Below are 27000 nucleotides of genomic sequence, written 5' to 3' on the forward strand. Positions count from 1 at the left end.
CGTGGGATACAAGTTTAGAGGACACGAGTCGAGCTCGAGTCGATTCTGTAATTTCGAGCTCGAGCTCGACGACGAGCTCAACCAGTTCAAGCATCGTTAGACTCCTATGTGTTGAGCTCGAGCTCGAGCGCAAACTGATTTTTTTATTTTTTATTCTTTTTTTTGTTTTTTGTTTTTTTTTCTTTATTATTATTATTATTATTATTATTATATTAAATTATGGAAGTCACCAATTTTTTACATAAATTTATAAGTAATAAAATAGATTGTATAATACATACTATATTATTATTATTATTATTTATTATTATTATTATTATTAGATTAAATAATGAGAATCACCAATTTTTTACATAAATTTCTAAGTAATAAAATAGATTGTATAATGTATACTTTAGTATAAATATACCAAAATATAGTATGAAATTCTAATTTATTGTTATAAATATAAACTACTGATTAGTTTAGTAGTAATATAACTAGGAAATTGTACAAAAAAAAAAAATCATTCGAAACAGTTTAAAGTTATTGGGAAAGTATCAATTATCTGAAATAATGCAATTGAAATACATAAAAATATTTTATAGTTGAAATTGATATATGTTCACAATCTAAAAAATTTATATATTTATAAATGTTAGTATAACATTGATGTAACTATCATCTTACATTGTTGAACAACATGGGTTAATCGGGCCATCAAAATTCAGATTAGACCGTTAGATATGATCAACTTACATAAAAATACATTTGATAAAATTTTAGACTTATTGGATATACGAATGTTGAGATATCGTACTCGAAACATAAGAGTAATCATTCAAGACAGTGTATCGTTGAATCAGGCTATGTGATTTTAAATCATACCATCTCATATGATCTAATGGACACAGTCTTGTATATATTTAAATTTCGTATGAATCGGATGCCCGAACTTTAAGATATCATAATTATTAATTAAAGTTTTTAATCTTACTATATATATAATAAAATAATAATTAGAATTGTTCAACCATCATCATCATCATCATTATTATTTTTAGATTAATTCATAGGAATTACTAATTTTTGACATAAATGTATAAATAATAAAAAATCATAAGTGAATTACTTGTCAATTTAAGAAAAATATAACATAATACAAATTTATATTAAAATATAATATAAAGTTTATATATGTCATATTAAATAATAATTTTAATTAGAAAAAGTATTATAAATTATTAAGTTGTTGATTAAATTTATTTTTGTATAAATAAAAGTACCATAATTTATTATTATCCAACATAAAATATATGACATTGATTAATAATTATAATATATATGGTCAATTTTGATAATAAAATTGATCAAATATTAAATATAAAATTAATATATAAAAAAATAAAAAATAAAAAAATATATATATAAAAAAAAGGCCAGCTCGCGAGCTAGAACACACACAACGAGCTCGATCTCAAAATCGAGCCCGCGAGCCAGCTCGACTCATCTGCCACCCCTAATGTGCACCTTTTAAGATTATGCAGAAGGTTATGTGGTCTTTTTTTTTTTACCCTGTCACATGGATTTATTTGAATATTTTAGGTATCACATGGGAAAATATGGATTTTATCTCATCTTTGATGTCTCTCCCTTTTTTATTTGTCTTTTTACATTTAATTTGTCTAACTTCCCATTCCCTCATTATATCTTGATAGTTATTTCTTTTTTCCTTTAAATTTTCCTTCATCTTTTCTTTTTGTCACTAACTTTTTATAAATTTAATATTAATTTATATTTTATGTACATTTTATTAAATAATAAATATTTTATATTAAACAATATTTATAGAAATTAAACATATAGAATGTGGCGTTTAATTACTTGGCTTTATCTATAGTTCTACTGATGTACACTTTAAATTTAAAATATTTATTTAATCATAACAAAAAAATTAAATTATCACATACGTTCAACCTGCTCTGTGCTCTGTCTAAGTACATATAAAGTGGGAAAGGAGAATTAACATAAATTTATAGGCAATGCAAATCGATATGAACTGATTACTCAGTATTCATTCATTTGTGATCAATTATGAGTAGAAAAAGCAGTCAAAACCCTTTCAAAATCTTGAACTAAGATTCCAATTCTACTATACAAATCAATCCAAATGGAATTTTTTGATAGCTGATAAATAAAAACCCCAAAGGTCAAATTACAAACGAAGAGCTATGAATTACTCACTGGACCTGGCGTCAGCGGAACAGGGCTAGGAGGACTAAACGCCGGCGGTGGAGCCTCCGCGACCACCACAGGAGGCGGTGGGTATGAAGCTGGCGGCTGCGGAGGGGGTGGAGAATAGAATGTCGGAGGCGGAGACAAATCAGGGCCACTTGGGCCTGAATTGTCGCTAGGCGGCGGTGGGGAAGACAACGTCGGAGGCGGAGGCGAATCCGGAACGCTAGGGCCTGAATTATCTCCCTGCGACGGCGGCGGCGGAGATGGAGCTGGATTCGGATTGGTCGAAGGATTAGGAGTGAAACTGGAGCTGGGATCGGAATTTGGACTAGGGAAAATCACGGGGGTTGCTTCCGGGCAGGAATCGGGCGAGCATTTGTGGGATTTGCCATGAAGTCCGTGGTGGCGGAGCAGCCCAAATCCCAATACAAGTCCAGTAACCACAAGAGCAGTGACTATGAAGATGAAGATCTTCGTCGCTTTGCCCACGTAACACATTTCTCCCTCCTGGAATTTCTCTTTCTCTTTCTTTCAACTATGAACTCGATTTCTTGTGCAGTTCCTCTCACTCTTTTCTAGCTCGAAAAAGTATGTATAGGGTAATTATTATGAGTTGGGGTCTTTTTGTATATATGTGTAGAGGAATATGGATTCTTTCGCAATCCTGTGTGTTGTTTTCCTCTTCTTCCTTTCCAAAATTATGATGTGCGGTGTTGTGCTTTTCTCTTTTTCTTGGTTCTGGGCATGGTGAGGGAGACGATTGAGGGGTGGGGGTGGTTTTTGGTTGGTTGGGAATGGAGAGATGCACTGTATCACGTGAAGCCCATCGAAGGAGAATCTGAGAGGAAAAATAATTGTTAGTTAGTTCTGCTCTGCTTTTGGATGTTTCTTGATTAATTATTACTAGTAATTTCTCATTACTAGGTGAAAGGTACAGTTCCTGGGCTCTAAGACAATGCTTTTCTTATAGCAGACTGTTTGCAATATATATAAACAAAGCAAGTTAACAAAGAGTAAGGGAGTCTTGTGAATCCTCCTTTGATTCTTCACATTTGTATTCTTTTTAGAAGAAAGAAGTGTAAAGTAAAGAAAGAGGAAGGTAAGTCAGTTTGGTAATATCTTGAACAGAAAATTATTTCAAAATTAAGTTCTGCTGCCCTAAATCAATTACATTATAAATACTATTATGTTTGTTATATAATTAACTATATTTATTTTAGTGTGTGTTAATCATATAACAAGTATAATTCGTTGTCTTGTCCGAGATTGAGTTTGACCATAATGTCCCCTAGCCTGGACACTACCCTTTCTGAACAGATCAAACTACTACCGACAATGAGACTGGTAAACTGACTAATCGCGCAGCTGTTCTTGTGGGCTTGGGACCGGGTAGCATACACATATTGGATATGCTACCCGGATCCACCCGAACGCAACAAACTACTATTAGCAAGTTATCCATCCATGTGGCTTGCTGTACTAATCCGAGTTGGGCAGTAGCCAAGACAACAGTTCTATAGCATCTCACAGAGAAGCTTACAGCCGCTATTGTCCGCATCTGCATACAAAGAAGTGTGTGCAGTTCACAAGTCAGGCTCAAAATCAACTCCTATTTCTCAATCATTAAAGAATCTTCCCTGCTCCAAACTCTCCACACTGGAAAATCAGAAGTCAGAAGTCAGAAATCAGAAGTCAGAAGTCAGCCCGGGCTATTTCAAATCCAGCAGCCTCACACCCCATCCTCTATTTGCCTCCAGATCTCCTCAATGCCTCAAAAGGCAGCCCATTCTGGGCATACATGTGGATAGCTGCAATGGAGAAGACATTCCAGTTCCTATAACATAAAATCAGAATCGACAAGTGCGCTACTACTTTGGCATATAACCTAAAATGCATCTGTGTCCATTTTCCACAAACGCATTGCATCAACTCAAGACATATTATCAAGATTGACAGCAGACTGTATGCGGCCTCTGGAATGACAACCAAAGAAATCATTGGCGTACAAAAGCACACCAAATTGACCATTTTCTAAGAAATTTGTATAACAAATCTGATTATTGAAGCAGATTAGAATAGAAAGGATGGATGGAGTGCAATCGAAAGAGAATGATTATCACTCTTCTCAGATCTCGCACAATGAAAAATTGCTTATGCAAACGTCTCCCCGTATTCCACAAGCAGATGAACCTTGGGGAGAGAAGATTGTTATGCTCTCATAGCTCTTGACTGATGTCCAGCAATTAAACTGTAACTGATACCAAATCTTGGGAAGCAACTTTTGATCATTAGAGTGCTCTAAGAACAAGCTATATAATAGAAGAAGCATATAGTCAATTTCACAAGGTAATCCAATCTTGATATCATCTTAAGCATAATAATTCAAATAGCAGCTCATCATCAATCATTAACCAACGAAACAAATGTAAACAAAGTTCGTAATAAAACTAAATCCACCTGCCATAACCAGAATGAAAGATATCAACTACTAAATTCCAAGAACATCTTCTCAAAGATGGCAAGCAACAAAAAGCAGTTAACTGACAGAACAAAAACTGAATTGACAACTACAGAAGTATGCATTTCCACCAAGATCGACCCTAATGAAGCTCTAAGATGGGGAAAAAGCGCAAGTCAGATATCAAGCTGTTTTTCCGGCAACAATATAAATCAAAACTTTCTTATGCCACAAACAAACCAACCACATAATAACAATTCTTAGCTAGAGGTTTCTTGCTTCAACAGAAAACAAAACCAAAATTACTTGCATTCACATATCACATAGTTCAACAAGGGGAATTTCCAGGCCACAGGTAGTCTGCAGTCAAAAGCTCATGTCTCAACGGCAGTTAAATACACTTCAAGAATGAAGAATCAAACTTGATCAATATAAATTCAGATGGTGAGAAAAATTGCTTTAGCAATGAAGAAAAACCTATATAAGTCTGCAAACAACAGACTATCGAATTTCCAAAATCAAGTTCACATAAAGAAACTCGAAGAAGCTATACTTCTTTTTCTGTACGCAAGTAGCACATTAATAACTAGAAAACCTGCAAGAAATGTACAAAGTTACTAATAAAAGTTAGAAGTACCCCAGGTAATCTTGTAAGCATTAGAAGCTGATGAGCATTCCAAATTTCAGTTTACAAAAGAATAATGAATATCAAGTGTAAACAACAACAGCATCTGCATGAATACACAATTCAACTTCATTCCAGAGATTGCTCTAGAAAAAATTAATTGTAAAGATTATAATAAAGAAAATCAAATATCATCAACCCAAGGGGAGATCTGAGAAGGGGGGAGAGAGAGAATGATAATTTGAAGCTCAAGAGTGATTCTCAACTTCCATGAGAATCCTAGTCCTTCTCTGCGCGGCCAAAGTCAAGTTCTTCGCATCAATAAATCGCGATTTCTTAAACAATTTCACGATCTCCTCCACTTCACCCTTCCCACACTCCTCAACAGACACCACACAGACACCACCGCGCCTCACGGTCCTCTCGATATGCCACACGTACCGCCCTGGAAACAGGGAGCGATCCAAGTACGCACCGAACCCGAGATCAAAAACCCCATCAAAAAAAGGCAAGTTATGCGGATCCGCTCGGTTCACCAGCGGATAGGACTCCACCAGCTCCACCCCAGTGACGTCCTCCACGCCCAAGTCCCTCAAAGCCTGTACGGCATGCCCCGGCCCGGCTGATACAACCAGGACCCGAGAGTGATTCGAAAGGTAATTCCGGGCCTCGAGGGTTTTGAAGAGGGAAGTGTAGGACGAGACCGTCTTGGCCCAGGTCTTGGTAGACCAGAGGCGGTGGTTGCGCTTCTCATGGGAGGTGTAGGAGCGGTGGTTGAAGTCGCAGGTGGACTTGGGGAAACGAGTGTGGGGTTTCGGGTCTGGGTCGGACGGGTCGAAGCAGGTGTCGGGGGTTTGGAGGTAGAGGAGGAGAAGGATCAGCGTGGCGACTGTTATGGAGGCGAAGGAGAGCCTGTTTAGGAATACCTGAACGTGCCTCTCCATTGATGGATCATCTGAAGCCGGGATGCTGGAGATCGATTGATGAATCGGGATGATTCATACGGTGTCTTTTTCCGGGTGGTTGGGGCTCTGTAAGAATAATGCCAGAGAGGATAGTAATGTCCGAAGTCATATCCTCAAAGCCGAAAGGCAAAAATATTATTTAGTGGTAATCTATACTAATATAAAACTTAAAGGGCTTTCGTACTCGCAATAACTGTAAATAATATAATAATATTATTTTTTTGAAAAATTCAAATTGCCTTCAAAATAATTAACGGATTCAATTTTTTAAGTTTATATTAATTGATAAATTATTATTTTTTTTTTAATATAATGTATCGGGCTACATATTATATCTCCCAAAACATAAAAAAATATTTATTATATGCATGTAGGAACGATGTATCATAACTGCTAGTGTTCTCGTAAATTAAGTTACTGACAATTATAATTACACTTGGGATTTACACAAACCAGTCATTCTTTTGTATAATTACTTACATCATCCTGACAGCTGAAAAACAGGAATAATTTTTTGGAAAAATTGCATAATACCCCCTTGTGTTATGCCAAAATTGCACAAAACTTACCTATGTTAAATAAATAGTCATAAAAGATCTTGTGAATTTTGAAACCCTGCAAAAAACACTCCCTTTATCCAAAACTGACGGAAGGTGTTGTACACGTGGGGGAAATGAGAGTAGGGGCCTTTTTTTTTTTTTTTTTTCCTATTTCAACATTTTTGATAGTATAACGGTCCAAAATACCCTTCTCCTCCACTACATATACAACTTAACATCCTCTCACTAACATACTACACAAAATTTTAGGTTTTGGGCTGCTGCAAGCTTATTTTTCTCTAGGTAAAAAAAAATTCTAATTATTTATTTAACATTAATTTTTTTAAAATTATTTATTTATGATATTTATTTGTTCTTTTTGTAGCATGTCTTTTGCTTCTCGAAAATCCACTTCGAAAGATGAAACAATTGATTTTACGATATAGAAATTCAAAGTGTTCTTGCTAAAAAAATGCCGCAATTACAGTTGTAGGTCCAAGCAAAAAAAGTGAGGAGAAATTATTTTGTAATTGTAAAACAAACGAATGAAACATTTTTTGTTGGTTGGACCCTATTAGTATTTTTGGAAAGTTTTCACAGTCAACGTCAACACAATCTACTAAATTCGAAGAAGAGGCCCACTCCAGACAGATGAAAATGGAGGACGATTTTGATGAAGTACTATCTATATGCAAGAATTTGACATCTATTATCAAGAGACTTGAAGCAAATGAACAAATGATGAAGGCGTTTTTTTTAGTTCTTGTTGTTTTGCTTGTTGCAATATTATTCAAGTAGTTATATGTTGTAATTTAACGGATGTATTGTATGCCCCAAAGATTATAATATATAATTGTAGGACTAATTGATAAATCCTTATGAAACTCAATTAATTAGTAAATAAATTATAGGTCATAATTAGAATACAATAAAACTTGAACGGATTAAATTGGAGTTCATTATAATATTTGAGGATAACTTATATTAATTAAAAAAATTAGGACGGATGTAATGGGTATTTTGATAAAAGTTTAATTAAACAAATAAAATTATAATACTATTATATATATATATGTAAATAAGATATATATATATATATATATATATATATATATATAAGAGGAGAGAGAGAGACTTGAGTGTGGGAGGTGGCGCCACCAACCCCTACCGCCTCACCTCTCTTCTCTTTGGTGTTTGTTGTTCCTCATATGCACACATACACAACACAGAATGCACACATTAAAATTGCAGTTCTTCCGGCGAAAAAATAAAGAAATCGAGATACGAAAATACAATTTAAATTTTGATTAATTTATTATATTATTTAATTAGTTCGTTTATTAAATATTGTTTATATTGAGCGATTTACTATTTAATCAGAATATTTTACTAGTTTGGCTATTTAAAATAATGTTGAATTGAATATCAAATCGAATATGAAAATGATATCGTTGGTTAATTAGATTATTAAATTTATTAGATTTGAATATAACTATAGCTAATTTATACAATTTCATCATAATTTTTAACCAAATACACAACTCTATGTATTATTGTTTAATTAAATTATATAATAGCGAGAAGTTGGTAGAAAATTAATATAAATATTCTGAAAATTATATTTAAGAAATATTATGTTATTAAAGAGGAAAAATAAGGTTTCTAATGATAACATAATTTAGGAATGTTATTAAAAACGATAGTTATAAATTTATAAGGGGTTTGGTTAAATGATTCCTATGAATTACTTGATAAATTATAAATATTTTTATGAAGCCTAAAAAGTGTATAGATATTAAGAAGAACTAGAACGAAGATTTATATTTTGATAGAATTGAAATATTAGAGAATTATTAAAAATTACACGAATAATATTTAATATTATATTTAAAAGAAATTACAATATTCTCGATATATTAATTGTATGTGGTATAACTCATTACAGGTTACGGGGATAAGGTGAAAGAACTGATAATTATCGATTGAGTAGATAGGCGTTGTGAGGTCGAGGTAAGTAAATGATTAGTATTATCTATATATATTTTCTTTATTTGTGATACTACTGCTATATAGATGTGTGGTTCATGCTGACGTTGATTTATCTGAAAATATATGAGTGGTGAATGATTTAGTTTGATTGACGATATTATGTATGTGAAATGAGAAAATACGTTGAAACATTATGTCTGTTGTTTGATGTGTTGTGGATGTCTAAAAATGAGAGTGTATCGATATATGATTTTACGGTACTATTTGCTTACAAGAATGGTAATATGTGAAAATGAGGGAGTGGTTGGAATTGAATATAATTGTGGTGTGAATACCCCTTGATGTTGTTGAAAAGCCTGTAAGGCGAAGTGAGAAAAAAAGAGCTGTGATGCGATATGAGAAAGGAAATGAATGAAAAAAGCTTTGATGCGATATGAAAAGAGCTATGATGCAAAATGAAAAGTGCTTTGATTCGATATGAAAAGAGCTATGATGCGAATTGAAAGAGCTATGATGCGATGAGCCAGCTATCAAGGGGATTCACTTGAACTTATATAATGGTGAGATTGAATTAATGGGAAAAACACGATATCACCTTCTAGTAAGCAAACTAGGAAAGAAGGGAGTTTAATTGGTTGTTTTATTGCGAGTTAGCTATGTGGTGCAATGAAACTGATTATGTTAGAATTAAACCAACTATATTCTATGCATGTATCCTACTTATCTTGTTTGGCGTTGTATTTGATATACATATGTAGATAGGGCTGGTTATTTACTTACTGAGTGGCAGACTCATTCCTCTGCTGACATTTTTTTCAGGAATAGACTTTGAGGTGTCTACTTGTCGAAGACTAGGTTCAAACGCTATATTCTGTCAGGTCGGGCTAGTACGCAATATTCTCCTCGTTGTCAGTTTAAATACAAATCACATTTTAATTGTATAAAGAGAACGTAAAAGCATGGGGATTACTTGTGATGAATCACCTTGTGGTGTTTGATATACATATATATATATATATATAATGTTGTAGGTTGATTATACCTGTTATGACTTTGAAATTACGTATGCGTATTGATTAGATGATTATGTGCATATTTATATATATGGATACAGGGGTTACTTTAAGTATGACGTTTAGGGAGGATATAGCCCTAATAGTGATAGGGGGTGCTACATATATTTTGGATGTTTGCAATTGAAGTTGATTCCATTTTGGATATATTTAAATTGATTCCCTATAATATATACTTGAAGAACAAAGTAGTACAAAAAATAACAAAAAAAAAATGAATACTTAAATTCCCTGTAGCATAACAAAACACTTAGCTAAATAATAATTCACTGTAGCACAAAAAAACACTTAAACATGCCATGTTAGATTATCAAAACTTCCCCCAAAACACTTAATACTTCATTGTACCACAACTTAAATAAAGCCCATCTTACATTGAAAAAGCTACTACCAAAATACTTAGTTATAACATATACTATGCATAACATAACAAAAGACTTAAATTCCTCCAATGTTCATACCAAAACACTTGCATGATGTGTATACAATAATTGTGCATACAATTTTGCGGTCATTTCAATCTCTCTTCCTAGATGCATCCTGCCCCTTGGATGAGCTTGACCCAGTGCTTCGCCTATACGAGGCAGAAAGGCTTTTCAACTGATTAGTCAAAGTTGGCCTGTTGGATCGACAATACTGTCTTTGAAGAAAGGTACTCGTACTTGAACCTTCAGATCTTTTTTGTATTTTTGATGATGTAGATGTTGGGGTTGGTTGTTTTCCTTCTTGGAGAATTAGATACTGGCACATTGTTGTTGGATTGTGGTTGGCTAGTTGCATGTCTTTGTTTAGGCTCTGGGGGCATCTAAACCAACAATATTTTGATTAATTTACAAGTGAAATATTATTATGAATGAAACCAAAGTCCAAGTTCTATAAATCTACTTACCTCAAATGGTGAACTGAATTGTGCAGACCTTGGTGGCACAAAAGTTGGCCTTCTTAAACTTTGAAAAACTTCATGCTTCTGTGGAAGAATCCACTGTTCCAAGCATTCGATTCAAATTTTCAATAAATATTCAGTCAAAAAGGTAGGAAAACATATCTTTTCATACTGTTATGCCTCTGAATGAGCTTGTTGTCTCAACAACTCTTTCAAAGCCAAATACAAATAAAAAAAAAAATCATCATTAGATTCCTTCTTGTACAGTTAAAAAAGCTAAAAGTTTAAAAAAAATTAGGTATAAAATCGAAGAACATTCTTACCGTTGATTTTGACTTCGGGTACACAATCAAAAGCTTCACAACAGTCACCAACACTCGACTTTTAACCTAAACTACTAAACTTGTGCAAATAAAGGGGAATTTTGCAAGATTAAACCCAAATTAGCGAACCCACCGTGCCCGACCCTGTGAACCCTGATTTTTACTTCGTCTTCCCAATCAATAGCTTCACAACATCACAACACTCGATCTCATACCTAAAACTACTAAACTTGTGCAAATAATGGGAAATTTTGCAAGATTTAAACCCAAAATTGCAAGCCCTAACCTGTCGTCGTCTCCCCCCCTCTTTTCACAACTTGCGTCTGAAGAAAAAAAGGGTATAATGGGGAATTAAGAAAAAAATTAACTCTGTTAGCTGGCACTGATGGAATTGTGCAAGTGATAAACATTTACAATTACAGGGGGGTCTTTTTTGCATATAAAAATAACACGGGGGTTTTTGGCCGAGTTTTCATAACACCAGGGGGTTTTATGGAATTTTTCCTATTTATCTTTTAAGAATATTAATACTTTTTAAGGTGTACATATAATTTTTTAAAAACTATGAATAATTTGTGTAAGTAATTTTACTATTTTTGTGGGTATATATGTAATCATGTAACAGGCCATAAATTAACAAAATTTTATTTTTAGTCCTATAAAAATAGGTATATATTGCATTTTTTGTCTTTTATTTTGAATAAATACATTCGATCCTGAAAATTTTATAATTTCGGGCCATTTAGTCATGTAATTACATAATGAACAAATTAAATCATACATTTATTTGTATAAAACTTATTAATAATTAAATTTATTAAGTTTGGCATTTTTTAGTCATGGGCTTGGTCAGGGAGTTAGGATGCTGGCGGGAAAAAAACTCTTATTCCTCATACCTTGATGTGGCAGGTCTAATGCAAATAAAATGGTTCAGAATCCTAAATTCTCAGCTTTCCCTCTTGCTCTCAATTTTGTCTATGCTTGCAACATCCTTAAACACAAAGAATTTTTCTCTCAATCTACAATAACGGGTTTCAAATACACATTTGCATCAATTATCGTCTTCTTAAGAGCTCGACAACGATTTTAGGTGTTTATTTGACGAGATTTTGGCTTAATTCATTACAAATTTGGCATTTTCTAGTAGGATTGTAGGTTTTAGGGTTTGAGGCAACACAAGGAGTTTATAGAATTAGGAATTGCATCTTTCTTTCAAATGACTAAGTATACCTAGACCATGTTTACTTTAGTATATGAAAAAAGTACCGCAAAATTATAAAACTGACAGGATCAAATATATTTTTTCAAGAAATAATAGACCAAAAAAGCAATATATATACCTGTACTTAATGAAGAGGAACATGAAGTTATTAATAATGTATAATTACTACAAATTGTTTGAATTGTTTTGTTATGAATAATTTTATTTGTACTTGATAATTTACTTTTTGGATTTAAATATTTGAGTTAGGTCATGAACAATTTTATTTATAATTAATATGTTAAATTTTCTTTAATATATATACTTATAAAATAAATAAAAAATAAAAATAATGGGATCTACCAAGTTAGACCCGCCTCGGCAAGTTTTTTACTGGGGCGGGGTGTGGCTTAAGAATAATCAGGGTGGGATGGGTCCTGCGTTCACCCAAACCCGCCCCATTACCACCCCTACTTATAGGATTAAAAATAGAATTTGTCATTCTACATCTATGCTATTAATTAAGTAGGAGGACTATAGAGTAACTCTGTAATATCAGTCTACAAAATATGTATAAATTAAAATATCTTCAATTATATTTACTCTTCACCACCATATTTTTAAAGTTACTTTTGATTGATAATTTTTAGTTCATGCATATTTAATATTAATTAATTTTATCAATTTTGAGCAGTTAATGTTCCTTCTCTTTCGTTTAATAAACTAAATTATAATAAATTTTGTAATTATGCAAACGGTTCATGTGTGCTCCCATTCTAGTTATATTTTAATTGGTGAATTAGTGTTATGATTTTGTAAAATTATCTTTTTGTAGATTTTTTTTGAATGAAGGTTATGTGTTACTTCCACTAGTCAATGTTAACGATATTAAAAGTTTTAGGACGCTAAAATCAAGAAATTAATTTAAGGGACTAAAGTGATTCTAAATACATATTTAAAGGACCAACTATACTATTTTTCCTCATTTTGAGTAAATAGAAAAGTCAAGGTTCATTTGCTCTAAGTTGGTCAATAATCGCTTGAATAAAAAAATTTTAAATCTTTTGTTGCATCTGTAATATTTACCTAATGAACAAAAATAACATATATTAATAGAAGGTAGTATGCAAAGTTAGAAACATAACTATATAAAAAATAATGATTTCAAATGAATACTTTTAAGTTTTTTTTCATAAATTATTCATGTTTTTTTTAATACTTAATAGAAACCTTGACCTTGATAAATGAAAGTGTACAAATATTTCAATCGTCTATCATTGAGAAACTCTTTAACATATAAATTTTTCATTGATGATTTCATCTTATATCCTTTAGGACCAATCATTCTATCAGTTGTACTATTTTTTTAGGGCGGTTGGTAAAAGTAAGTTGCAGTGATAAGGTAGAATAGTATAAAACTTCACAATCATGGCTTCTATGGCCTATTAATATCTCCTTGAAACATCATTCGGTATGGGCAGTACATGGTACAATGATGCATTAATGTTGGTCGATTGAGGAACGTCGGGTGATAGTTCACGACAGGTAGACGTCCAGGCTTTGGGCGCACTTGGAAAATCCTTAGTCGATTGTCGGCATTATGTGGGCATAATGAATTGATGCGTCAGTGCATTAAGGCATGCATGTGAGACATAGTGGGAAACGACAAGCAGATGCGCATGGTGTGCGCACATGGGTGGAACTGGGTGCTATGTACGGGGACTGTTGGCAAACGATGTACACAAAAGTGCCTTTTTTGTGGCATTCCACGGTAGAAAGGCAAAGGGTGTGTGCATGCAGCACCTAATATGCGAGATCCTCGACAGATAATAGATGGTGTGCGCAGATGGGCCTAACGGTGTGCACACATGATCAATAGGTCTTGGCAAACTATTGGCACAACCAAGTCATGGTGATTGGCTAATGGCTAAAGCATGACTATTCCAAAGTAATATGTGGAAAGCATGTGACATACAGTTATGCTTGAAAACTGCTTATCTACATGGTAGCATGGGGCTGCAATTTGGTCCACGTAATGTGGGCGGTTTAGATAGGTTCCCAGTATTTTTAGGGATGTCAACTGCAAGATGCTATATTCTATTATTGGCCTTGCTTTATGCATCTTTGATGAGGTGAATGTAGGTTCATTTTTGTGCAAGCAGTCCCTTGTATTTAACATCGAGGAATAAATTATAAAATTTGAGTTTAGCTTGTAAAACTCTTTAGTTTGCTTGATTGTGTCTTTTCTAGCAATATCGCGTACACTTCTGGGGTGATTCTTAATTCATACTAGATCAGCATACACTATGTGAGTGTGTGCGCGAAAGGCTTAATAGTTTGCGAGTGCTAGACTGACATAGTGGGTGGTAATTATATTTTCACTGCGTAAGCCCCTACGGCACCTATCGTATTGTCATTAATACTCTAAAATTAAAAATTACAGCAAAAGAATTAGGATCATAGTGTAAAAGTAATTTTTGTGTAACTTGCTCCACAACAATTTAAACTAACAATTGCGGCTGTTTGGATTTCTGTTGGAAGCGCCTAAAGTTTCGAGCCTACTAAATGTGATAAACGAATGAGGTCAACATTGCTCATTTTGTTGCATCAAATAAGTGTTTTCCCCTCCATCACTGTGCAATCCACTCAATACCTTCCTACCATTGTTGCCGAGGCCAGTGCCACTCAATCTGCCTATGAAGGTGCCGACACCTAACGAATTGTGTTGCGTATGTACACTGGAAACAAATGTGGATGCATTTTTGTGGCTTGATGATCACATAATAAAGGCGTTGGATCAACCTATTGTAACCAAGGTTTGTCACAAGTCGACAATCGTTTCAAAATTGCTAACTAAAGGATAAAGACATTCCTTGAAATCTTTAATGGACCAAGGAGCAAAGAATTCCACCTCATAGAAGGGATTGCCCACTGAAAACGATGCATTGCTGAAGTTGTGGAAAACCTCCAAGTACCACCTTTGCATTTAATAACATCGAACCGATGGAAGATAAGTTGAAACATCAATGACTTCAACTGCTGCAGTGTTAGGCCACCTCCAATTCACATTGTGAATGACTGAGGACAGTTTAGCTTGCTCATCTACCCTATAACCAAAGGTACTCTATAGAAATGGTGGATCAATGTGCTTATGGATGCTACAGATCCTATCATAATCAAATGCTCTTTCCATTGCGCACAACATACTAAATCATAGGTAAAAGTGCAGCCATCTATTTCATCAGTTATTTTCCAACTCCAGGCTCCTATCAATTTCTAATTATATTATGATTACCGCATTGGTATATGTCAATTTACGGTGTATTGCAACATATGCATGAGATTTTCTATTCTTTTCCTAAAAATCACAAAATTCAAGAAACCAATTCAAGAGAAATTTTACTAAATCATCAAGTGGAAGAAGAATGCCAAAGATATTAAATTGATCAACCTGGAATACATGTTCATTCTCAATCAATAATTTCTGGCATACGACTATGTTAAATTATTTAAGGCACTTAAATTTATTTTAAATGTAAAGAAAAGGACACATGGGAGGGATTCTTCACTATTGAATTGCCATAATAATATCCTTGACAAATAATTACTTTCAATTCTTTCCTGTAGTGCCATACCTGACAAAGCAAATTAATAAAGTTAGAGATTGGGGAAAAAATAAAGTTAGAGAAATTGCTATTATGTGAGACATAAAAGGGCACAATAAACACCAAACTTATCAATGAACATAGAATTGTAAATTATTAGGCATTAACATTGATATGAGATACATCCATGTGCTGATGTACATATTGGTTTCACATTCAATGAAAGTATAAGTTCAGGGAGAAAAGTGGAGATGTATAGCATAAGATTTCAGAGCCTTATGATTTATTTTGTATTGCTTTTGCAAACCTATTATTTATAATTCCCAACTTCTTATCTTTTGAGTAATGTTGAATTTTGATTGGCAATAGTAGATAAGTTTTGATAAATTGACTTATCTTTATCACTAAAGGAAATTTAAAAATTAAGGTTAATTGTACATTGTTTGTCATGTCAATGAATATTGAACTTGGTTTAAGAAATAATATATGGGGTATTTATAATGGTATTGATAGTTTTAGAATGTGGTAGGGTGTATGTTTTTATTATGTGGCTTGAATGTATAAAAGTACTTGTTTACTCTTGTAAATAAATGGATACTACTAACATATACATGAGGGGATAATATGGATTTTCATTCAATACTTTTTGTTATATCATTCGTGAATTTTGTCTAATAGAAAGATCTATTTGCATAACGGCAACAAATGTCAATTATTCAACCTATAGGGATGTACGTGTAATTACACCAAATTTTAATGAAATACGGTGCAATTATCCCTTATATGAATTCCAATATTAATTCAGTCTCACCATCTAAGTGTGTGAACCTATTCGAGTAAGAGTATTTGCAATAGCTTAATATTACTACGAAAAAAGAAAAGCGGGATTTGGGGTGGATTGGACGATCGTTCCAAAGCCCGTTCCATATAGGAACAGTCCTTGGCACTCTTGAGGAACTGAAATAGGTTGCTGATGTCACGATCCTCCTTTTTTTGATTTATGGTTTTGAGACAGCAAAAACATTACCAAGGGTATTCTAAAGAAATTGTTACAAGTTGTGTTCTTAAAAACGGTCCAAACTTGTAACGATAAATAATTAAAACTCAATTTGGAATGCAATATGAAAGGTAGGGACGGACAAGAGAAGACTGATCCTAAGTGTGAGAAAAAACGTGATAAAAATAACAGTTGATAAATCTATTCCAAATTGAAGTACAACTTGGGATACTTTTATTACGTAAGAGAATGAGTATTATAACGGCTGTTCCTATGTATGTTTTATTTCAAACAAAATATGTTACAAGTATCGTGACAGAAACTGTTACAATGTGGAATGGTTTTCATGTATTAATAATATATATTACTGAAACCGTTCTAAAAAGGGCACAACGACTATATTTTAACGGATATATAACCGTTCGTGCATGTGTTCGTAAGACTATTATAGATTATGCATCAACGACTATTTTATAACAGCTATTTTTGTGTGCCAGAAATCATTCCAACGACCGTTCAAAATTTTTCTATATATATGTTCCTTTATTTCCATTTAATCTCACTATCTTCTTCCATTCTTCTTATATTCTCTCTATTTCCTAAATCTCTCTAATATTTATTGATCTCTCACTATCCCATTAATAGTTGCATACTCTCGTTCATCAATCTTTCTCAAATTTTTATTGATATTTAAAGTTATTTTAATTAGGTAACAACTCTCACCCTTTTTCTTTTGTCAATTGCTTATATTTGTTGTACTTTTGTGAATTGAATTTAATGTTATAATATATATATATGTGTGTGTGTATGAGTGTAGGACTCATAATGTTAAAACAGATGAGCAGATAGATGTATGAGAAGAACTTGCATAGGAGGGCGGGTCATACGCTGGAGTTTGTGGATGGTGTTATTGCATTTATAGAATGAGCCAAGTCTCAACATGCATATATGGATGGTGAGAAAATTAAGTCTACATTTCGGAAGTGCAAAAACGAAATTTTCAAAATCCCGGATGAGGTAAATTTTGACTTGTATAGTTTTATGTCGGAATATTATAATTGGAGTTCACATGGTAAGAAGAGGGTGCAGGAGTACTTTGAGGCCGTCACCGCGCCCCTTTTGCAGGAGGAGCAAATTTCCATTGCTCATGAGGAGAAAGGTACCAATACACACTGGGGTGATGCGATGCAGATGGATTGGGCACAGAGGATTATTTTCGATACTGTCGGGCTGGCTTTTTGGTCTAATCATAACTAGGATGGTGTGCCTGATGATGGTACAAGGTCTTGTCCTACTGATGTCGGGCCTAATTCATATTACGGCAGGGCCCCTATGATTATGTGTCTGGGTTGGTAGATCGATTTTATGATGTAGTGCATGCTACCGAGCAGCCGTTGTGGAATGGTTGGACCAAATATCAAATGGCATCTATTTATTGAGTTGGTGAATATTAAGTCCAAGACTCATTTTTCTGAGCAACATATGATCGAATATCCTAGTGGGCTAATAATATATTGCGCGAGCGACCACACCTGCCCCTCGATTACCATAGTATGAAGAAGTTGATAAGGGACTTGGGTTTACCTGCTGAGAAGATTGATGAGTGTAAGAATAGTTTCATGTTGTACTAGAAGGACAAGATTCATCTGGACTACTGCAAGTTTTGTGGAGAATTTAGGTACAAGCCAACCAGGGAGCGAAATCTTAATCACAAGAAAATCCCGTATTCCATTCTTAGGTACATGTTGCTTACCCCTTGCCTGTAGAGGTTGTATGTTTTAAAAGCGATTATCAAGCAAATGACGTGACATGCCAACCATTAGACGAGTGCGGGATCCATGTGCCATCCATCTGATGTAGAGGCATGGAGGCATTTTGACCGGACATATCCTGGTTTTGTAGCAAAGCCCCCTAGTGTTAGACTGTGTTAGTGCACAGATGGGTTCGCACCGCACGGACAGTATGGTCATATATATTCATGTGGCCAGTTATACTTACATCGTACAATCTCCCACCGAGAATGTGCATGAGTTTTGACTATATGTTCTTGATGGTGGTGATCCCTGGCCCTTTCAATCCGAAACGTTTCATCGATGTTTACTTGGAGCCGCTGATCGAGGAGTTGCAGAATTTGTGGCATGTGGGTATATTGATGCACGATAATGCAAAGAATGAGACATTCATGATGCGCACCATGAACTACCTACCCGTCTATGGGATTGCATCTGCATGGAGTACCACTGGCATTATTGTTGGAATAGGTGACCAGAAAGCTAATTGGATTAGCGGTTTTGGGAACTATTCAAGCGATCTTTATTCAAGTAACATTTCCCGATAAATATGTTAAGTATTCATCTTTGATATATGTATCTATTGTGCTTACCGATTACATTAAGCATTGCTTCAACGTCACAATAGATGCCCACAGACCATTTAGATAACCCATGTAGTTGGGTTGTGCATTGGATGGCGACTGAAACCAACTTCTGAGTGTTGGTCATAAATGTTCCAAGTCGAGCACCTTGAGACTGGGCATTGAGAGTCCTATTAAGACTTGTATTAAGTAGTACATTCATTGGATGAGTGTCATGTTTCATCGACGACAGACATTGGACGTCTATGCAATTTCAGTGGGTTAGTTGACAAGGTGGTCAACTGGCTAAACTGATTCGCGAGGATCGTCATATGGAAGCCTTGAAGGATTGATTAGTATGACTTGAGTCCCCGACTTCCATAGTACGAAAGTAGTCTTTAGACTTGAGGAACAATGGCAGTCACATGCGAACGATTGTTGTATCTTGGATCTATGCACGAGGTGATTATGTCACAGACATGATCAGTATAAGTCTTGTCCAGTGTAGTCAAAATGTGTAACGAGGACAATGGTTTCCAAGAAGAGGATCAATCCCCTGTCTGTATGTGACAGCAGCATCTCCTATACACTTGGAGACGTGTTTATGCCTCACAAAACCTGTAGCTACTATAGTTGATTGAATAGAAAATAGTTTTCTATGTCGAGCAATTAAGCGAAATAAGGTCTAAGGTATTAAAGCATATTTACCTAGTTTAGGATGGGAACTAACACCAAATTAGATCGAATTTAATTAATCGGTAGTGTTGGACACTAGCCCAAGTCTAGCTGAAAGGTGAACCTATAGAGTCACACAAAAATAATTGTGGAAGGACTAGGAATTAATTCCAAAAGATGTAAATAATTGGATTATTTACATGTGGGATGATGTATTGAATGGATAGCCTAAGATTAAATTAACTGGATTAGTTTAATTGAACTTGTCTTAATTAATAAATTAGATTTATTAATTAAAGAGAATCGGACTTATGTCTTTAATTGGATTAAATGACATTGGGCTTAATTTAGTTTGGATATATTAAATTTGATTTAATTAAATTCATTGGGCCTTGGATTTATTTTAATTTGATTAAATGAAACCTAGTTAATTGAATTAAGGCCCACTAGCAATAGAGTTGACTTTTATTGTTGGAAGGAGGGTTGGTCAAATTGCACTTTTGAAAAGTGTAGACTTGACCATATTTGGAGCGCTTCTTATATGACATGATTTGATTATACCATATAGGAAGGGGGTTGTCTTATAGGTAGGTGGAATATATCTAGATACATTTACACCTTCTCATACAAAGTATATATATGTGTTATCATCATTATTCGTAAGATGATAACACATAGTGAATAGTGTAGAGAACATACGCTCCATCTCTCCTCCCTATGAAATTCGACCACCCCTTTCTGTCTCTCTCATCCCTTTTGTTTCTCTAACTCTCTTTCATCTAGGATTAAATGATGAGTAGTGAGAATTTTGATGAAGGGAATACACTAGTTAATAGTGTAGTTCTCTTCGATCATTTCTTCCAACCGGTTTTGATTTCTTCTACCAAAGAGATCAAACCTTCTTGCCATGGTGTGGTGTGGATCATTTGTAGAGGCTCCTATGTCAGAGCCTAGGGTGAACCTTTATGCACGATTTCGGGTTGAAACATAAATGAGGTAAAGTTTCATTTAAAATACCGCTCTCTTTTGTTAGATTTATCTATAGTCTTGTACATTGGGATTTGTTATTTCTTTTTTTTTTAAATCCACATACTACATCCAATGCCCGAGAACACCAAGGGTACACCCCTTGGTTGGTCGTAGATTAATCTTAATTTGCATATTTTATTACCGCTTTATTTTTTTTCGCGCTTTCGTTCATGCGTTCCCGGGCCGATTCACTTGTTTTTTTCCTTATAGCTATGGGTTGTCCAGTTTGTATGGATGACACTCGTGCATTCTATTTGTAGAATGGTAGGAAGGTGTGCTACTTTACTGCTACAAATAGTTCCTCATCCAAGACCATCTGTACCGTAGTAAGAAAAAGCCATCCACTAAGAACCGAGTAGAAAGGAAGATTGCATGTCAAAACAAATCCGCGGTTGGGTTGCAGAGTCCAGTCCTATAGTTGGAGTACCGTTGGAACTCCCACCCAGCTACAGTAGCGAGCATAAGTGGAATAAGAAAAATATCTTCTAGGATCTTAAGTACTGGGGAGCGCATCTGATATGACACAATTTTGGTGTCATGCACATTGAGAAAAATATGTTTGACAATATATTCAATACCGTGATGGACATAAATGGAAAAATGAAGGACAATCTGGATGCAGAGAAGAACCTGAAGATCATATGTAGTCTTTAATCGACCGGAGCTCGAGGTGGACGAAAGGAGACCGAACGTGATACCCAAAGCCGTATATACCATGACGGAGGAGCAGAAGATGAGGATATGTGAATGGATTAGTCATCTTAAGTTTTATGATGGTTACGCATCTAATTTGGCTCATTGTGTCGATATTAAGGAGCTGAGGATGCACGGCATGAAGAGCCATGACTGTCACATATGCATACAGAAGTTGATCCCAATTTCCTTCTGTGAAATGCTTCCTAAGCATGTGTGGAGTGCGTTGACAAAAGTCAGCCTTCTATTCCAAATTATATGTTCGATGATGCTGGATTTCAACAAGGTACAAGAATTGGAAGGTAATGTCGCTACCATCTTGTGCAATCTCGAGAAAATATTTCTGCCATCTTTGTTCGAATCAATGGAGCACCTAATTGTTCACCTATCATATGAAGCGCGCGTGGGAGTGCCCGTGCAATACAGGTGGATTTACCCATTTGAGAGGTAAGTACACGAGTTATTTTAGTTTTTTTAAATAGTTCTATTGTCATATATTTTTAATAAATATTCATTCGAATAGATTTCTCCGAGACTTGAAAATAAAGGTGAAAAACAAAGCACACTTCGAGGCGTCAATTGTTGAGGCATATCTTGTTGGAGAAATCGGCCTATTCACTTCTCACTACTTCGAGTTGCAGACTCTTTGCAAATGGAACAAACCTCGTACAAGTGATGACCTCACGATGAATGACAATCATATCCAACAATTTATTTTCAATCACCCTGACCGAGCAAGTGGTGCCTCAAAGAAGAGGTGGCTTAGCGCCTCAGAGCATCACATAATCTAAATGTAACTCTTGTACAATTGTGAGGTAGTCACACCATACTACGAGTAAGTGTAAAGATATCAATAGTTTATAAAATTCTTATTTAGAGTTTTAACCTATATATTGATATGTATTCTATTTTTTTAATACAGGTCATTCTTGAATGAACTCTACGAGCACCATCATTCGGAAGACCCCAACATTGAACTACTAGTAGCTACTGAATTTAAGGATTGGTTCAAACGTCGTGTAAGTAATGCCTTATGAATTGTGTCATAACAGTGAAACCATCAGTCCTCAATTTTTTCTCTAATATGTGCATTGCAGGTGAAATCTGAATTGAATTACACAGACAACGAGCTGTTGAAGTTGCATTACTCGGGTCCTATCGCTGAGGTCACAACATTCCTGTGTTACTTTATGAATGGTTACAATTTCCACATTGAACGTCACAGCGTAGGCAAGTCAACTATAAACTATCGGGCGTGTGTGAAAAGCTCATTTTATATAAACATAGACATTGATTTCTACGGGATACTCGAGAGATAGTTTAGTTAAATTACCCACTTAATCCGAACATGCACATCATTTTGTTCGAATTCCGTTGGATCGATCACCTTGTTGATATAAATTTCAAGAAGGTATACCAAAAGGATGAACCATTCATCCTAGCACAACTAGTACAAATATACTACAGGAAATACCCTACCATGAAGAGAGACAGAGTTGCTTGGATGGTTGTATGCAAAACCAAAGCTTGAAGAGTCATCGATGACTCTTGATGGACTGAAGTCGAATTTTAAGAAGAGGAAACAATACCTACTCCACAAGTTGTTACGGACAAACATAGTTATGACCAACATGACCCAAATGGTATACAATTAGCCGTTGATCTTTTTGTTGCAAATCATCAAGGAGAATGTACATCCTGCTCGAAAAATGGTGAATCTGATAGCGAATCTGACGAAGATAGCTTTGACGAGGATTACGAGATTGAAGAAGACAATAATTATGATTGAAAGTTTACTGTTTCTCTGATCAAACATTTGTAAAAATTTTTGTAAAAATTATTGATTAAATATTTCTATAATTATTCTGTATTAATAATTATATATATCTTTTACAAAATAGTTTAAATTAGGAATGGTTATAAGTAGCCCACGCCGTTCCCAATTTGAAACAATCCACAAAAAGACCGTCCTTTCAATTACCGTTCCTTTTTGTAAGTGAATAATGTTAAATATCAAGCTGGAACGGACAAATAAATAATAACCATTCATGAAAATGTTACAACATTCTATAGAAAAGCGAGGGAAATTCAAAATCTAAGAACAGTCAAAATAAAATAACCGTTTCTAATGGAGTTCAACACAAATTTATTTTGGCGCCAAATAGAAAGTGGAGGAAAATTTATATTTAGGAATGGTTGTTAAATATTACCACTCCTAATATGAATATTATTTAAACCGTGCATAAAAGAATAAACAAACCGTTCCTAATATGAATATAAAGCAAACCGTGACTAAAAGCATAAACAAACCGTCCCTAATCATAACAAAAAATTCATAGTTCACTTCCCGGGTACTATATTTGCGCATCCACGAGCCTGATTAATTCCAAACTTAAACACATATAAATACTACATATATGTTAATATATATTGCGGTTTGATTTAAATCACATGGTCTGATTGACAATTGCATCGTTTTGAACCTCGTTGGTTGTGAATCAGATACGATATCTCAATATCCGTATAACAAAAATGTCCAAACTTCATCTAATGTAGTCTTTTGTCGATTTAATTATATGTAATGGTCTCATTAGGCGATCCAGTATAACAATATAAGATGCTAGTTACATCTATTTAAGACTAACAATCTTGGATATACAAATATACTTGATCTGCTAAATATGTATCAATTTAATAAAAAATATTATATGTGTCCAATGGTCTTAATTAATTTATGGTCTACTTTTCTCTGATCATTAACATGTCCAAAATGATTTTTCCTTCATTTATTATTTTTCAGTTGAAAAGGAAATATATTTGGCACTAAACTAGGAAAAGTCGTGTTAAATATAGGAACGGTTATTTAAATGCCCTCGTCATACGATGTCGTTTTCTGATAAAATGACATCATTTTGTGTGTATTGGACCGATTTTAGGAACACTTTTCCTGACCATGCCAAAATGAGTCCAAATTTTCGTCAATCCACTATACAAGAAACAACATCGTTTTTCTTATTTAGGAATGATCTTGGTAATGTAGTTAAATAAATGACCATTCCCGGACCGTACCAAATTTTAGGCAAAATTTCACTTTTGGTCCCACTAGATAGGGTCGTTTTCACTTTTAGTCCCTCGCTTTACGTGGTCAACACTTGTAGTCCCAAAACCTTAAATTTTTAACACTTTTAGTCCCGCACTGTTAAAAACTGACGGAAACTGCACGTGACAGTCACGTGCCGTTAGTCAGCTGCTATCGTAAAAAATTGGTCAACTGGTAAGTTATTTCAGACTTTAGGCAAAATGTTCTTCTCCCCTTTTCCCCAAGTCCACAAAACAAAGTCCCTAAATCCCTAATCCCCCAAATCCCCTTTCCCCAAATCTGAAACAATCATCCCAGTTTTTGGAGTAAAGAGTGGCGGAAGAAGATGAGCTTGAGGCACCAAGTGCTCGTCGATTTTCTAGACCCTAAGTACGAGAAATACAATTAGTAAACTTGCAAACTCTTTTTACGATTTCAATGATATTGAGGAACATGTACTACTCTGCTGGGCCAATCTGAAATGTTGGATAGCTTTCAACTTGGGTAGGGTAAACGCTATAGCTGTGAACATGCTTTAGAAATTCTAAATTAACTTTGATTAGATGTGTTGTCAATTCTCTTAGATTTTGAAAATGAAATAGCTTTCACCAGAATGAGTAAATTCAATTTAGTTTCCTTAACATCTTCCTACTATGAATAGATTTTTCAGGCAGACTTTAAAGTTGGAGATGAGAATTATATCCAATTCATTTTTTTGGAGAACAAGGCTGCGGGAATATTGTTAAAATAATTTCGAAGGCTTACGAGAAATATGTTGTTGTGTATGTTATTTTTGAGATATTTTGTGGTCCCCCGATATTATTGTTTTCAATTTCTGAGGATAAATGGGTTTGTTTTTGTCCATATGTTGTTGTGTGTGTTGTGTTTTAAACATATTTTTTGTCCCCCAATGTTATTGTTTTTGGTTTCTGAGAATAAAGGCATGTGGTCCATGCATTTGTTTCTCAGAATAAAGGCATGTTGTTGTGTGTGTAATGTTGCTTTATGTTTCTGGGGATGATAAATTATTGTGCATTGTGGTCCCTTTTTCTGATGCATGCTCTTTTGTTTTTCTTTTTTTTTTCTTTATATTTTTCAGGGAATGAACCTTTTATCACTATCATTATGTATCATGGGGGTTCAATTATTCATAGCCCTAAACCTAAATATGTGGGTGGGATTAAAAGTAAGTTTGACTTTGTGGATGTATTTAATGTTACTGTGGAGTACTTGAACAAACTTGGTGAGAAGTTGGATTACATGGGGCCTAAACAATTTTACAGACTACATTTGAATAAATTTACACAACTCAAGTATCAAACTGATATTGTCAAATTTACTGAAGCATACAGTCCCAAAAACAGAATTTTTACGTTGTATCTAGAGTGCGTAGAAACCCCAAATAGTCAGCTTGGTTCCTCAAACCCTAATGTTGAACCCCAAATGCAAACAAATGTCCAAAAAGGGAAGGGGGTAGTAGTGGATGATGGGAATGATTCTGAATTGAATGAAGTAGAATGGGATGAGGTTTGCAGACTAGTGGATATGTACGCAGATGGTAATGAGGGGGAGGGTACTGGGACAGATGATGATGATGAGATTGGGGTAAGTGAAGGGAAGGGGATGATGAGAATGATAGTTTACAGGACTCTGAGTATGATGGGGAGGGTGATGATTCAGATGGTTGTGGGGATGAGGAAAGTGGTTAGGAGGATGTTGAATCATATGACAAAGAGGATACAACATCAGGTGATGATGTATGCTCAAGTGGAGATGATTTTGACTCTGTTGCTAGTTTTGATGAGGAGAAAAAAGAACCTGATCATGTTTTCAATTCTGTAAACAAATATGATCCTCACTTTGAAATTGGGATGATATTTAGTAATAAAACAGAATTGAGAGAGGCAATCCACAATCATGTTGTGTGTACAAAGAGGAGTTTGAAAATATTCAAGAATGATAAAAGAAGAGTTTATGTTAAGTGTCTCGGGGATGGGTGTTAATGGAGAATGCATGCACTTAAATTTGGGGAAGAGAGTACATTCCAAATCAGACAGTATAACCAACACATAAATGTGCTAGATCATTTAATGTGAAGAATGTGAATAGCAAATGGTTGTCAACCAAATATGAAGATGCTTTCAGAACAGATCCTAAAAGGAATGTGAAGGGGTTTAGAAAGAATGTTAATTATGTAGTTGAAACTAATGTTATTTATGTGCAGTCAAGGAGACTTACAAGATCTATGTTCATTGAGTCATCCTCTGGACCAAATCTTGCAACTTCTCAGTCAAAT

General features: G+C 34.6%; 2 protein-coding genes and 1 pseudogene across 2 annotated transcripts; 1 reads left to right on the forward strand and 2 right to left on the reverse strand.

The window, feature by feature from the left end:
* Nucleotides 1–2028: 2028 nt before the first annotated feature.
* Nucleotides 2029–5181, reverse strand: LOC105162759 (proline-rich family protein). The gene has a single exon (XM_088877359.1). It carries the CDS (start codon nucleotides 2713–2715, stop codon nucleotides 2209–2211), a length of 507 nt encoding a protein of 168 aa, XP_088733485.1. The 5' UTR covers nucleotides 2716–5181; the 3' UTR covers nucleotides 2029–2208.
* Nucleotides 5182–5318: 137 nt separating this feature from the next.
* LOC105162643 (uncharacterized) lies at nucleotides 5319–6384 on the reverse strand. The gene has a single exon (XM_011080725.3). It carries the CDS (start codon nucleotides 6242–6244, stop codon nucleotides 5549–5551), a length of 696 nt encoding a protein of 231 aa, XP_011079027.1. The 5' UTR covers nucleotides 6245–6384; the 3' UTR covers nucleotides 5319–5548.
* An 11439-nt stretch (nucleotides 6385–17823) lies between these two features.
* Nucleotides 17824–23156, forward strand: LOC148784355 (uncharacterized; annotated as a pseudogene).
* Nucleotides 23157–27000: the final 3844 nt, after the last annotated feature.

The sequence above is a fragment of the Sesamum indicum genome, linkage group LG13 (genome assembly GCF_026168435.1).
Source record: "Sesamum indicum cultivar Baizhima isolate 11 linkage group LG13, ASM2616843v1, whole genome shotgun sequence".
Lineage (NCBI taxonomy): Eukaryota > Viridiplantae > Streptophyta > Magnoliopsida > Lamiales > Pedaliaceae > Sesamum > Sesamum indicum.

Excerpts from the sequence above, each read along its gene's own strand:
- LOC105162643 (XM_011080725.3), bottom strand. The coding sequence starts at position 6,244 with ATGGAGAGGCACGTTCAGGTATTCCTAAACAGGCTCTCCTTCGCCTCC.
- LOC105162759 (XM_088877359.1), bottom strand. The coding sequence starts at position 2,715 with ATGTGTTACGTGGGCAAAGCGACGAAGATCTTCATCTTCATAGTCACT.